This window comes from Pygocentrus nattereri, chromosome 23, assembly GCF_015220715.1.
Source record: "Pygocentrus nattereri isolate fPygNat1 chromosome 23, fPygNat1.pri, whole genome shotgun sequence".
Classification (NCBI taxonomy): domain Eukaryota; kingdom Metazoa; phylum Chordata; class Actinopteri; order Characiformes; family Serrasalmidae; genus Pygocentrus; species Pygocentrus nattereri.
The window spans coordinates 8,605,274-8,617,013 of record NC_051233.1 but is presented as its reverse complement, the minus strand read 5'-3'; the positions used below and the strand labels follow the sequence as shown (position 1 = coordinate 8,617,013).

The window sequence follows — 11,740 nt, the reverse complement described above, 5'->3', positions numbered from 1 at the left end:
GTGGTTCTATTATTATGATATTAGGCTTGTAACAATAGAAAAACACTTTTTGGTGCTATATAGAATCACATACAACAGATTGTCCATCAGAAGAACCCTTTTTACTACGCAAAGACCCCTTCATCATGCAAAGTGTTCTTAAAGGGTTAAAGGGTTCTCGTGTTGGACAATCTGTTGTATGTGGTTCTTTATCACAGTAAAAAAAATGTCATTCTATTGTTACAAGCTTGATGTCGTAAGAATAGAAGAACTTTTTTGGTGCTGTTTAGAACCTTATACACCTTATGGAACTGTATAGAACCATGAACACTCAAAAAAACCCTCTGCATGACTAAAAGGGTCTTTGCATAGTAAAAAGGGTTCTCCAGGTGGACAAAGACCCCTGTAATCATGAAAAGAGTTCTTTGGGTGTTCATTCTATATATATACCATTTAATTTACTAAAGAACCCTTGAAGAACCGGTTTTAAGTGTGTGCTTTGGTTTGATGGTGTTGCTGGCATTGAATTTCAGTCTTATAATAGCGTTATTCCTCCATTCCTGCGGGATTTACTGATGGATAATAAACAGGTGGTCATATTTCACTGGACGTCCTGTGGTTATCAACTCTTGGGCTTTGACGGAGGTTCGTACAGTGGAGAGGTCTTCTGATAGTGTTTTCTCAGTTTAGCTGCTCAGTGAGTAGAACTAGCGTTTTTTTGTTTCTTTTCTTTCCTCTTAATGTTTCTTTTTGTTAATTTATGAAAAGCTGGTTCAGAGTAAGTACAACTCCCACCCTTACAGTGATGCAGCTCTCATGATGTAAAAGAGAGGATTAAATCTTTTTTCTGCCCCCGTTTTGGTGTTTTTGACTTTGTTCATTGAACTCGTATGAACTGGTGCTGCAGATGATTAAAACTGGTACACGGTGAATTTTCTGCTTGTTTCACTGTGGAAATGTCGGCCCGATTAAACTCCACAGATGGAGTTTCACCCCCGACAGACAGGACAGACGCCAATCCTGAACAACAGTCCTAACACCTCACATAACAGCTTTTGGGCATTTGTGTGCCTTATTTTCTAAATATGTGCCATATGCAAATGTATTATTATAATGTAATGCATTGTGTTTCATTTCGTCACTGAAACACTACCAGCGTCACACACAGCACATTATGCTTTATTCATATCCTTTACGCTCAGTCTGAGGTGCGGGAATGGTTCTAACCTCTTCTTAACCTCCTATAGGTTCAAATATTATGTGTTTACAAATGGCTGGAGATTTAGACCCAATCCCATTTCTTTATTTACCCCTACCCCTTGGTTTTGAGTGTCTTCTTGCCCCTTGGAACTGGGTTACAAGGGGTATTGGTTAAAATCTTCTCTATGAAATGGGACCCTGAGATAAAAAAGAAAGAATGTAACTTCATTAACAACCATCTAGTGTTGCTCTGTAGGCCAGTCTGCAGTGAGAGCCGAGGAGTGTGAAGTTCAGCTCCTCACTGGTGGGCTTTAGTTACATTTAGGGCATCGTATGCTTTTAAAGAGGTGAGAAATACGACAAGTCATTATTATCACCCACCCATAATTCTTATCTAATTATGAACTTCTATTTCGGATTTTCCTGTTCCACCTTAAATGGTGTCTGAAACTCCAGAGTGTAACTGCTGGACTATTTAAGGTTGAACGGGGAGATTAGCCAGCGAGCTACCGAGACATCAGCATATTGTTTAGCGATTGTTATTTTTCTGCTTGTTAGGAAGAAAAGGACCACAATACTTTTAAGCGCTATTAATGATAATACAGTGATTATCATCATTTTTAACAGAGCAAATTCTCGTGTTTTCTTTGGTCACTTGTGCAGCCGTCTCGCTGGTTTTTCCTTTTTCTTCATAACACTGGAGTTTTCCCCTGAAAAACCTCAGTTTGGACGGCCATGTAGCCCTAACTCCTCGCACTAAATGTGACTAAAGCCCATCTTAACCCCTAGACTTGAACGCGCTAAACAGGGGGGTAAGGGGTGAAATTAGTTCAGGCTTTAGTCCTTCACCAAACTCCGGGATCTTTCTGAGGATATTTGATCTACAATAAGCCACTTGGACCTTAACATTTTTATATTTAGTTGCTGAGGTTTCTGTGTAATGTTCTGTTAAATATGTTTTTTTTTTTTCATTTTTCTGACGCTGAAAAATGAATGACTGTAAATAAACAATTGAAGGGTCTCTGGTTTTTGCACAGTAAATGCTCTAAACTAGACAAACGTGCACTTTTTGAAGCTGTTCTCAATATTTTAGGCATAAGTTATTTAAGAATAAATAATAAACTAATTGTCTACATTATAGGGGTTTGTCACTTCTGACAGGCAAAGAATTAAGCATAATTAATTTATTCTAACTTCATTCACTGTAGAATCGTCTGTTTTTAGCCACAACATTTTATGTATATTTATTTAATGCAGCTTTCCGTTGGTTATTTGTGACTATGCAGATGTGTTAAGTTGCACAAGACTTAAGTATATTAGAACCATTTCGTGCAGCATTTATATTGTTGGAAACATTGATTCCAAACTTGCTAAGGTGCTACAGTTGTAGTATACATATAAACTATATTATGTTAAATACACTTACATTCACACACACACTTTCTAAGCCGCTTCTCCCTCAGGGTCGCGGGGGGTGCTGGAGCCTAACCCTGCTGTCATCAGGCAGATTGCCACTTATATTCGCGTGTGTGTGTGTATGTATGTATGTATGTGTGTATATATTTATATATATATCGGAATGCTGTGTAAAATGTAAAAACTCTGTAAATAATGCTATCATTGACCCATATGAGTGTTTAGAATAATGAGTTCACTATAGAATTATTTCATTCTTCTTTCCATGGTGAAATTGTTCTTGATGGAGAATTTTTTGTTTGCAAGCTTGACATCATCACAATAGCAGAACCCTTTGTGGTGCTACACAGAACCATATACAGCACATTCTCCATCAATCTCTAAAGAATCATTCAAGCATCAAATGATTCTGTACAGAACTTAAGGCTCTATAGACCCATTGCCTTGATTAAAGAAGCCTTGAAGAATGATCAATTTTTAAGAGTGTAGGGGCCTTTGTTGTGCACTAGGGGCGGTATGGGGTTCTGCCCTGCCGTCGGTCTGCAGTGTTATTGTAGGAGAAGCCGCAGAAGAAGAGTATTCAGCATGGCGGACCTGCTAGGCTCCATTCTCAGCTCCATGGAGAAGCCTCCAACAGTCGGCGATCAGGAGAGCCGGCGGAAGGCCAGAGGTGAAGACACTTTAACAGCTTTATTCGGGTCTAAAAAAGCCGAGAAACACTGAACCGATTCCACAAACCCGCATTAACCCCGAGTTTACACTGAAGCTCAGCGCTAATGCTAACTCTGCGCTGAAAATCCCTGTTTTTAGACTCGGTTTAGGCTTCAGTTCGGTTCTGAACGTGAAGTTATGAGGGTCGATGTTTGTTGTTGTTGTTTACGTCGCTGCCCTCTGCGGCGTTCGCTCTTAAAATAAATAAACAATGCTAAAACAAATGGACCAATCGCAACCCGAGAAGTTGTTTAGGGTCGCTGACGTCAGCGCCGTACTCGATTCCGATTCGCTGTTGCGGGAGCCGCGGGCGGCGCTCATTGGATCAAGTCTCACTGATGATATCTGCATAACGATACCTTGTAACATTAATTATTAATATTTTATGCATTGAAAAAGTTAATGTGTTGTAAAATAATTGCTATTCATATTTGATACATTTTTATTCTTTTAAACATAAGTATTAAAACATTTAAAAAGTAGTTAATATACTGTCACTTCATATTCGTTATTATTTGATCAATAAAAAAAGTAGTTGTCATCGTAAGATAATAATTATTAAAGTGTAATACATGAAATTTCAGCTGTAGTTTACAACAGCTTCAACTGATAAATTGAAGGGCAGTAAATAAACATCCACCAGATTGTAATCTGATCATTTTTCATCTTCACTAAAATGAAGCTAGTTTAATGTCTTGGAGTTGGTTCTGTGAGTCTGTCCCACTTTGAATTTTTGGGTTTGCTTTAACAGAGCAGCAGGCCCGTCTGAAGAAGATGCAGGAGGAGGAGAAGAGGAAGAAAGCAGAGTTCAGGAAAAAGGTCTTAGTTCTTTCTTTGTAATCACATTCATCAGTCTGGCATTTGTAGTTTAGCCCCTGATTTCTCTTTGATAAAGGGGAATTCCACTGATTTTTCAGAATTTCTGAATATTTCAGAAGTTTGAGATGTAAACAGCGTCATTCTGTTTGTGGTTTGGGGTGAAATGGTTCAGATTTCTTTACAGTGGTGGCGATAGGAACCAGGGGTCGCCATGACTATGACACAAATATAGACGTTTTTATTTACTGTCCAAACCCACCAGTGAACCTACACAAGCCTTCTGAGTGTTTATATGCAGTGTTTATATGTTGATAATAGTACAGCAGTCACAAATATGAAAAAATTAGTTTTCTTTGGGGTCTGTTTGGCCTCACCCTGCATGTATCTCTCCACCACAAATTAACAGTGTCTCAGACATCAGGCCGTATATTCATAACCAGTTCATGTAATAACTTTCAGTGAGGGAGCTTTTAGAGCTAAATATCTGGTTCCTCTCACCACCAGTGTGAACAGTTCTGACTGTAAGTTTCTCTAGAACAGAGAGTTTCACATCAAACCACTCTGGACGACTCTGTTTACATCTTATCTTTTTAATTATGTAGAAATTTGGGGAAATTGGTGGAAATCTCCTAGGACTGAGCTTTATGTGTATATTCTGTTGTATTTAAATTGTTTTCTCCTTTTTCCTTATGTGATGTTCTTGTGCTTATTAATATTGTTGTTATTATTATTTGTGTACAACAGTTTCTGTCATGTAAAAGAGAGTCTAACAGGTAGTCCCTCTGTTTTTATGAGCTGAGAAATTTCCTAGAAAGCATCCTATTGCTGGTGTTTATTCTTTTTCCTTCTCTCTGCTTTATGTTTGTCAGATGGAGAAAGAGGTGAATGATTTTATTCAGGACAGCGCTCTGCAGAAGAAGAAATATGAACCGATGGGGAAGATAGAGAGGAGCATCCTGTACGTGAAGATACACAAAATGTGTCTACATGGACCACACAGCAGCACGCACAGTGCCTACTGCCTTTACCACCCTTAATGTCCACTGACAGATGGCCAGTGTCAGTGCACTCAGTCAATTTATAACAACACTGACCTACCTTGGAAAATAAATGCTCTAAAAAAAAAAAAATTAAATATGCCTAAAATAAATCTGAATGGAAACAGTCAGACTTCATTTCTACCATATTTTTTTCTGTTCTGCTGTAAATGGCTGTAAACGCAAAAATTATAAACATCGCTGGCCAAATTTTTGCATAAGACTACTTACAGTACTGAAACAAAACAGGGTGTCTGTCTTTGTATTTATATATAATAAAAAAAAACACCAGTTGCCATTTGCATTGTGTAAAAAACATCTTGATGAACAGAACAATAGAAATGATCCTAAATAAGATATTTTTACATTAAAGGTGCAGTGTGTAAGATTTAGGGGAGGGTCTACTAACAGAAATTGAATATACAAACCAAACCATGTTTTCTTTAGTGTATAAGGACCTGTGATTATGAGTTGTTGTGTTATTGTTGGCTTAGAATGAGCCCATAGAAAGCAGCCTCTCTCACAAAGGCCGTGTCAGAGCGGACAAACCAAACACTGCCTCTAGAGGACGCCTTTCGTGTTTTTAGGCTGAAGCAGCACCTTGAATTTGGCCGTGGTTGGGAGATGTAGAAAGAAGAATCAGTGATTGTTTCTGGTGCAATCCTCTTTGTTGGAGACAGACTGCAGTGTATGTATGTATGTATGTATGTATATATAAGTCCTGTATTCTCAGTTAATGCTCTTCTCTCTCAGGCATGATGTGGCTGAGGTGGCTGGGCTGACGTCGTTTTCGTTCGGGGAAGATGAGGAGAGCAGATACGTCATGCTCTTCAAGAAGGTCAGCAGCTTTGAAAACCTTAACATGTTACCATAGAGACAACATGGCTTGTAGCCGATTTACTGAGTTTAAAGTTCTTTGTGGTTTATCGTCTCTGTTATAATCTTCTTCCACTGTGTTTGTTCCTGTGCGTGTGTATAAAGGAATTTGCCCCGTCGGATGAGGAACTGGAGGCATATCGGAGAGGAGAGGAGTGGGATGTGGCGAAAGCCGAGGAAAGACGCAAGCTGAAGGTGAACAAAACATGGCATTAAAACTTATAAACTTTATGCCCTTATTTTCACCAGCACACTGAAGGTACTGCATACATTACATGGACATATGGCCAGTATTTATGTGTAATTTCATATTAACCGTTTCATAATTTTATATCGATCACACATCACTTTGCAAAGATCATGTATTATTATTATTGTTGTTGTTGCTATTATTATTATTATTATTATTATTATTATGGCGGCATGTTCTATGAGTGTGCCCAAACATTTTTCCTGGACATGTGCCTGTGTACACATGTACATACACTTTTGCATGCAGAAGTTTGTGCAACCCTGGTCAAATTGCACATTTGTGTTGAAGTGTATATATAAGTGAGCATGTCTTCTACAGAGACGCACGTTTTAACACACAATTACTATTTATTTACTAAATTTAACATACTATGGGGAGAAACATAATAAAATATTCTTTCTAATATATTAAACTCAGCAAAAATAGAAATTGTGAACAAAAATCTTTTATTTACACTTAGAAAATATACGTCATGCACTAAAACAAACAAGATCATGTAGCCACCAACCTTCATTTTGAGCCACTGTTTGTGGTGTTAATACATAAAGGATTAGAATGAGAAGCAAACGCTTTTAGAACTTTTAGTAGAAATTAATCTAACAAGACATTATCATGTGTCATTTTGTCCCCTTCCTATTGGTCGTACAGTTTTGTGTGCCATGATCTCCTGTTGTGTCTTATTTCAGGAACAGGCCGCGCTGGAGGAAGAAGCCACAAGTCGAACTCAGAAGAGACCCCCGTCCCCCAGCTCCAACTACAGAGACAAATACAGCCACCTGATTGGCACATCTGCTGCTAAAGATGCCGCTCATACACTGGAGGCTAACCGTGCTTATGGCTGTGGTACGACTTCACAAACTAAAACAAAATCATATAGCCACCCACTCTAAACCCAGGCTCTCCCTTTACCCCCAACACAGCTGATCAGCAAATGTATCACCTGGCCCACACTACAGGGTTTTAAGATGGAGATATTGAATATGTCTTTTTTTTTTTTTTTTTTTTTGAGCCACTGTGTGTGATGTTAATACATAAAATCCCCCAACCTGATTCCTCTGAGTATTAAATGATTATTTCAGGCTTTACAGGGCAACTCGCAGCAGTGCAAGCTCATCATATTTCAGCCTGTCGTTATTCTCCTGCCTTAGTAAGGATACTTCAACCAAAACAGTGCAGCTTAAACCCAAAGACAACATTTGACTTACTTTCTTTGTCCATTTCTTACATGTTTCTGGTCTCCTTTTACCTGTACAGTCCCTGTGGCCAACAAGAGGGACACACGCTCCATCGAAGAGGCCATGAACGAGATTAGAGCCAAAAAACGACTGAAGAAGGGAGAAGAGGACGTGGGGGCCGGCAGCAGCGGCTTATGAGGCCGAAAAAGAGTGGGTGTGCATGCTTGTGTGTGTGAGGCTTAGAGACAGGGTCTGTAGTTATACTGTTAAAGAAGTGTTCCTGTACAGTATTGTACTCTATAGCAATATTTAACATGTACTGATGCCCATTAGGGCCAATGAGATGTGCTGTAAGTGAATTTTAATATGTGAGAGAATCTATACAAGCACTGTTCAACCATCTCTCTGGACTTGACCGCGTCAACTGTTTCCTCTTCCCTCATATTATTTGTCTTAAGCGGTAGTTCGGCGAAAATTAAGCTTGCTTCTTTAGTTTGAGCACTGAAGCTATGAGGCTAATACAGCTACCAAGACATGGAAGCTTATATCCCACCATTTAGCATCGTTCAGATTCCTCATAACTTGGAACTTAAGAGGTTTGAAAAGTGACAAAAATACATTGCATGGACAAAAACAGCAGCAACCACTTTGATGGCAGAATTTAGTCCATGTTTATAGATAACAGAGTGTCATACAGTGCCAGAAACCACCTGATCATGTCTATTGGAGATTATTTACCACCTCTACATGGTTTGAGGCAGGTTTGGAAAGTGCTATAAACTGGTGGGGTATAAGCTTCCATAACTTTTAGTGGCCTCCAGTGCAAAACTAAAGGAGCAGATGTTTTTCCTAGTTTTGAGTTTTGAGAGTTTTTGTCAAACTATCGCTTTAAAGCTATTATTGTAGGGCACAAATGATGAGTTTTAATTTTTCAGGTACATGTCACCTCTTTAAGACAGCTGGTGTGTCTAACTGTAAGTGTGCTGTCATAGATTTTATGACTGTAGTGACCTCTAGTGGCTGCATTGAGGCACAACAGCGAATAACTTTAAAAGGAATAGTTCAGTCATTGCTGTTTTATCCACTGTTAGCCATGTAAGATTTGTTTGGCTGGACTATCCCTTTAAACGTATGTTTTTATCAGCCTATAATCCCGTTTTGTCCTGTTGCATCCATGTCCGCCGATGCATATGGAAGTGTTAATGTAAAATTTGTATACTTTTAATGTTCCCTACAGTCAACCTATGCTCCTCAAACACTAAGAGTCTGATTTATTGAGCCATTTAGAACCTGGTAGGGGAAAGAGGTAAATGCTTTGATCAGATCTAGTCCAATGAGGGTTTTTACTGATAAGAAAACTGGTCTGGTGTTCTAGCAAATAGAAGACAGCAGGGAGTCTGCAGTTTATCAGTGAAGCCTTTTAATGCCTTGGCTTAAAAGAGTCTAAGGCCTAAATGAGTCAGTATCATCAGTGTCGTTAATAATCACCCTGTTAATCGACTCCTCCTCTAGAGTCGTATTGCACATTTTACACGTTTATTTGATAATGTTTTCTGAATAGTTGTGTCTTTTTGACTGGCTTATGTGTTTGTTTTCTTTTAAGGTTTAAATAAACAAAGATCAATGTTGGTGAAACATGTGTGTGATTGTTTTTGTATTTGTGTTTCTACAGTTACTGCTTCTGCTTCTCTGCCTACTTTGTTACCCTGTTCTTTAATGGTCAGGACCCCCGCATGACCACCACAGAGCAGGTATTATTTAGGTGATGGGTCATTCTCACCACTAACGTGGTGGTGGTGTTGTGTTAATGTGTGTTGTGTTGGTCTGAGTGGATCAGAAACAGCAGTGCTGTTGGAGTTTTGCAACATTTCAGTGTTTCTGTTGGACTCAACAGCGTCCTGTGACCACTGATGAAGGACTAGAGGATGACCAAAACAAACTGCAGCAGCAGATGAGCTACCGTCTCTGACTTTACACCTACAAGGTGGATCAACAAGGTAGAAGTTGCTGATTGAGAGAACACAGTGTTTAAAAGCTCCGGCAGCACTGCTGTGTCTGATTCACTCGTACCAGCACAACACACACTAACACACCACCACCACGACAGTGTTACTGCAGTGCTGAGAATGATCCACCACCCAAATAGTACCTGCTCTGTGAGGGTCCATGGGGGTCCTGGCCGTTGAACAACAGGGTGAAAGGTTGCTAACAAAGTATCAGAGAAACAGATGGACTACAGTCTGGAACTGTAGAACTACAAAGTGCAGCTATTAAGTAAGTGGAGCTGATAAAATGGACAATGAGCGCAGAAACAAGGAGGTGGTTTTAATGATATATGTGTGATATATGGGGTATTTTCATCACTACATATGTTCATTATTTATATATATATATACACACACACACACACACTGTGTGCACAATTATTAGGCAAGTCTTATTTTTGAGGATGATTTTTATGACCAACTACAGTGCTCCACAATGTTAATAAACCTCAAATATGAATGTTTAAGAAAGTAAAAGTGAGGTTTTGGCTTTCTTAGGAGAATATATGTGCACAATTACTGGGCAACTATTATTGTGCAAAATTATTACACAGCTAAATGAAACATATTTTGCTATCTCACTTTTTTTATTCATTCATTAGCCATGCAGAGAAGCACATGGATGCATGTGACGGAGCTTTGTCCTGCATAAAAATCATTGTCTTTTTGAAAGATGCAGATTCTTCCTGGATCACTGCTTAAAGAAAGTGTCTTCTGAAAACTGGCAGTAGGCTTGGGAGTTGATTTTAAGCCCATCTTCAACCCGAAAACATCCAGCCAGCTCATCTTTAATAATACCAGCCCATACCCGTACCCCACCTCCACCTTGCAGGCGTCTGACTCAAACCTTTAACTTTTCAGAGTCAGTTCAGTCTCTTTTTTGGCCCATTTTGCCTAAAGAAAAAAGCTGCCTAATAATTATGCACACCTTGATATGGGGTGCTGACATCCTTAGGCCACACCCTCCCTCATTACACAGATACACATCACCTGCTATGCTTAAATCCATTAAGCATTTGAGTTTATCCAGCTTGGAGCTAGAAAATATGCCTAAAAATGATAATATGGTCAAAATACTCACTTGCCTAATAATTGTGCACACAATTCAGGGAATGTCATTATTACATACAGGAATTGTGTGTGTGTATGTGTGTGTGTGTATTTAGTCAGTGAGTTACACATTCACTATAGGTTCCCTCTTAAAATCCAGTTTAATGTGTCTGGTTAACAGACCCAAAATGTTTTAGTGTTAATGAGTGCCTCTAGGTCAGCCTTTGTCTCTCTATTAGCTGTGTAATAACCAAAAATGTTAATGTTTATTAGAATCAAGCTGATGAACACTGATTCTTTTAGATGTACTTCCCTGTTTAGCCTAGTGTAATATTGCGTTACTCTGATGGTGTTCGTGCATGTCTGCCTGTGTAATGTGTATGTATGCATGGCCCGGCATCTGCTGGCTGATGACCAGCAGAATTCAATGATTTACCTGACCAAACACATCTGATTACACTTATCTATTTATTTCCAGATATAGTGGTTGTGTTGGACTGTGCTGGACACCGGCCCTCTAGGACCGGAGTTGTCCACCCCTGCTCTGTGCAAACAGACCTGTATGTGTCTGTTTGGCTTGTTCTTTTACACAAAAAGTGTCAGGGACTACAGAGCAGAATTTCAGGGCTTTTATTGAGGTCCACATAGCAACCATGGTCCACTCTCCCACAACTGCTACCTCATTTACAGTTTTCATTTCCCATTTCCCTCTGCTGTCCAGTGGGCACTCTTCTGCTGACAGCAGCAAACCTCTTCACTCGAGGGATCCTGCTCAGCCTGCGCCACATCCTCTCCTTTCTCAAGCGTCTTTGGGCCCTTGCTGAGCGCCGGTGTGCGAGAAGAGGCTGTAGCCGTCACATGGCCCTTGTACGGGGCTGTTGGGTGACATCAGGGTTTTTTTAACCAAAGTCTGTGCTGGAGTCTGTTCCCCACCAACTGGTTACGCCTCCTTGTTGGGATGTTCCCTGATGCCCGGACGTTCCTTGGCCTTCTGCGGCCCAGAGGCCTCTGCATTCTGCGTACTTGCTCAATGTTTGCTCTCTGTGCGCGCGTCAGGACCATTTTGGGGTCTGTGTGTGGGTTGAGTGGGTAATTTCAGCACTCACAGTGAACTGAGTGGCCCCTCTCGTGTGAATAGAACACTTTGGTTTGTGCATTGTATTGTCATCATTTCTAATT

The 11,740-nt window shown here is 39.8% G+C and overlaps 1 protein-coding gene across 1 annotated transcript; it reads left to right on the top strand.

Annotated features, from left to right (window-relative positions):
• Nucleotides 1–3,156: 3,156 nt before the first annotated feature.
• Nucleotides 3,157–9,101, top strand: spag7 (sperm associated antigen 7). Its single transcript, XM_017702927.1, has 7 exons — nucleotides 3,157–3,265; nucleotides 4,058–4,125; nucleotides 4,995–5,083; nucleotides 5,916–6,000; nucleotides 6,144–6,233; nucleotides 6,978–7,134; nucleotides 7,546–9,101. The coding sequence occupies exons 1-7, from the start codon at nucleotides 3,181–3,183 to the stop codon at nucleotides 7,662–7,664; spliced, it is 693 nt and encodes a 230-aa protein (XP_017558416.1). The 5' UTR covers nucleotides 3,157–3,180; the 3' UTR covers nucleotides 7,665–9,101.
• Nucleotides 9,102–11,740: the final 2,639 nt, after the last annotated feature.

What these genes read in the sequence shown, in the direction of transcription:
- spag7 (XM_017702927.1), top strand. Translation starts at nt 3,181, where the DNA reads ATGGCGGACCTGCTAGGCTCCATTCTCAGCTCCATGGAGAAGCCTCCA. An exon ending in GAGCCGGCGGAAGGCCAGAG is followed by an intron (nt 3,266 to 4,057) that starts GTGAAGACACTT and finishes TTGCTTTAACAG; the next exon opens with AGCAGCAGGCCCGTCTGAAG. An exon ending in AAGCAGAGTTCAGGAAAAAG is followed by an intron (nt 4,126 to 4,994) that starts GTCTTAGTTCTT and finishes TATGTTTGTCAG; the next exon opens with ATGGAGAAAGAGGTGAATGA.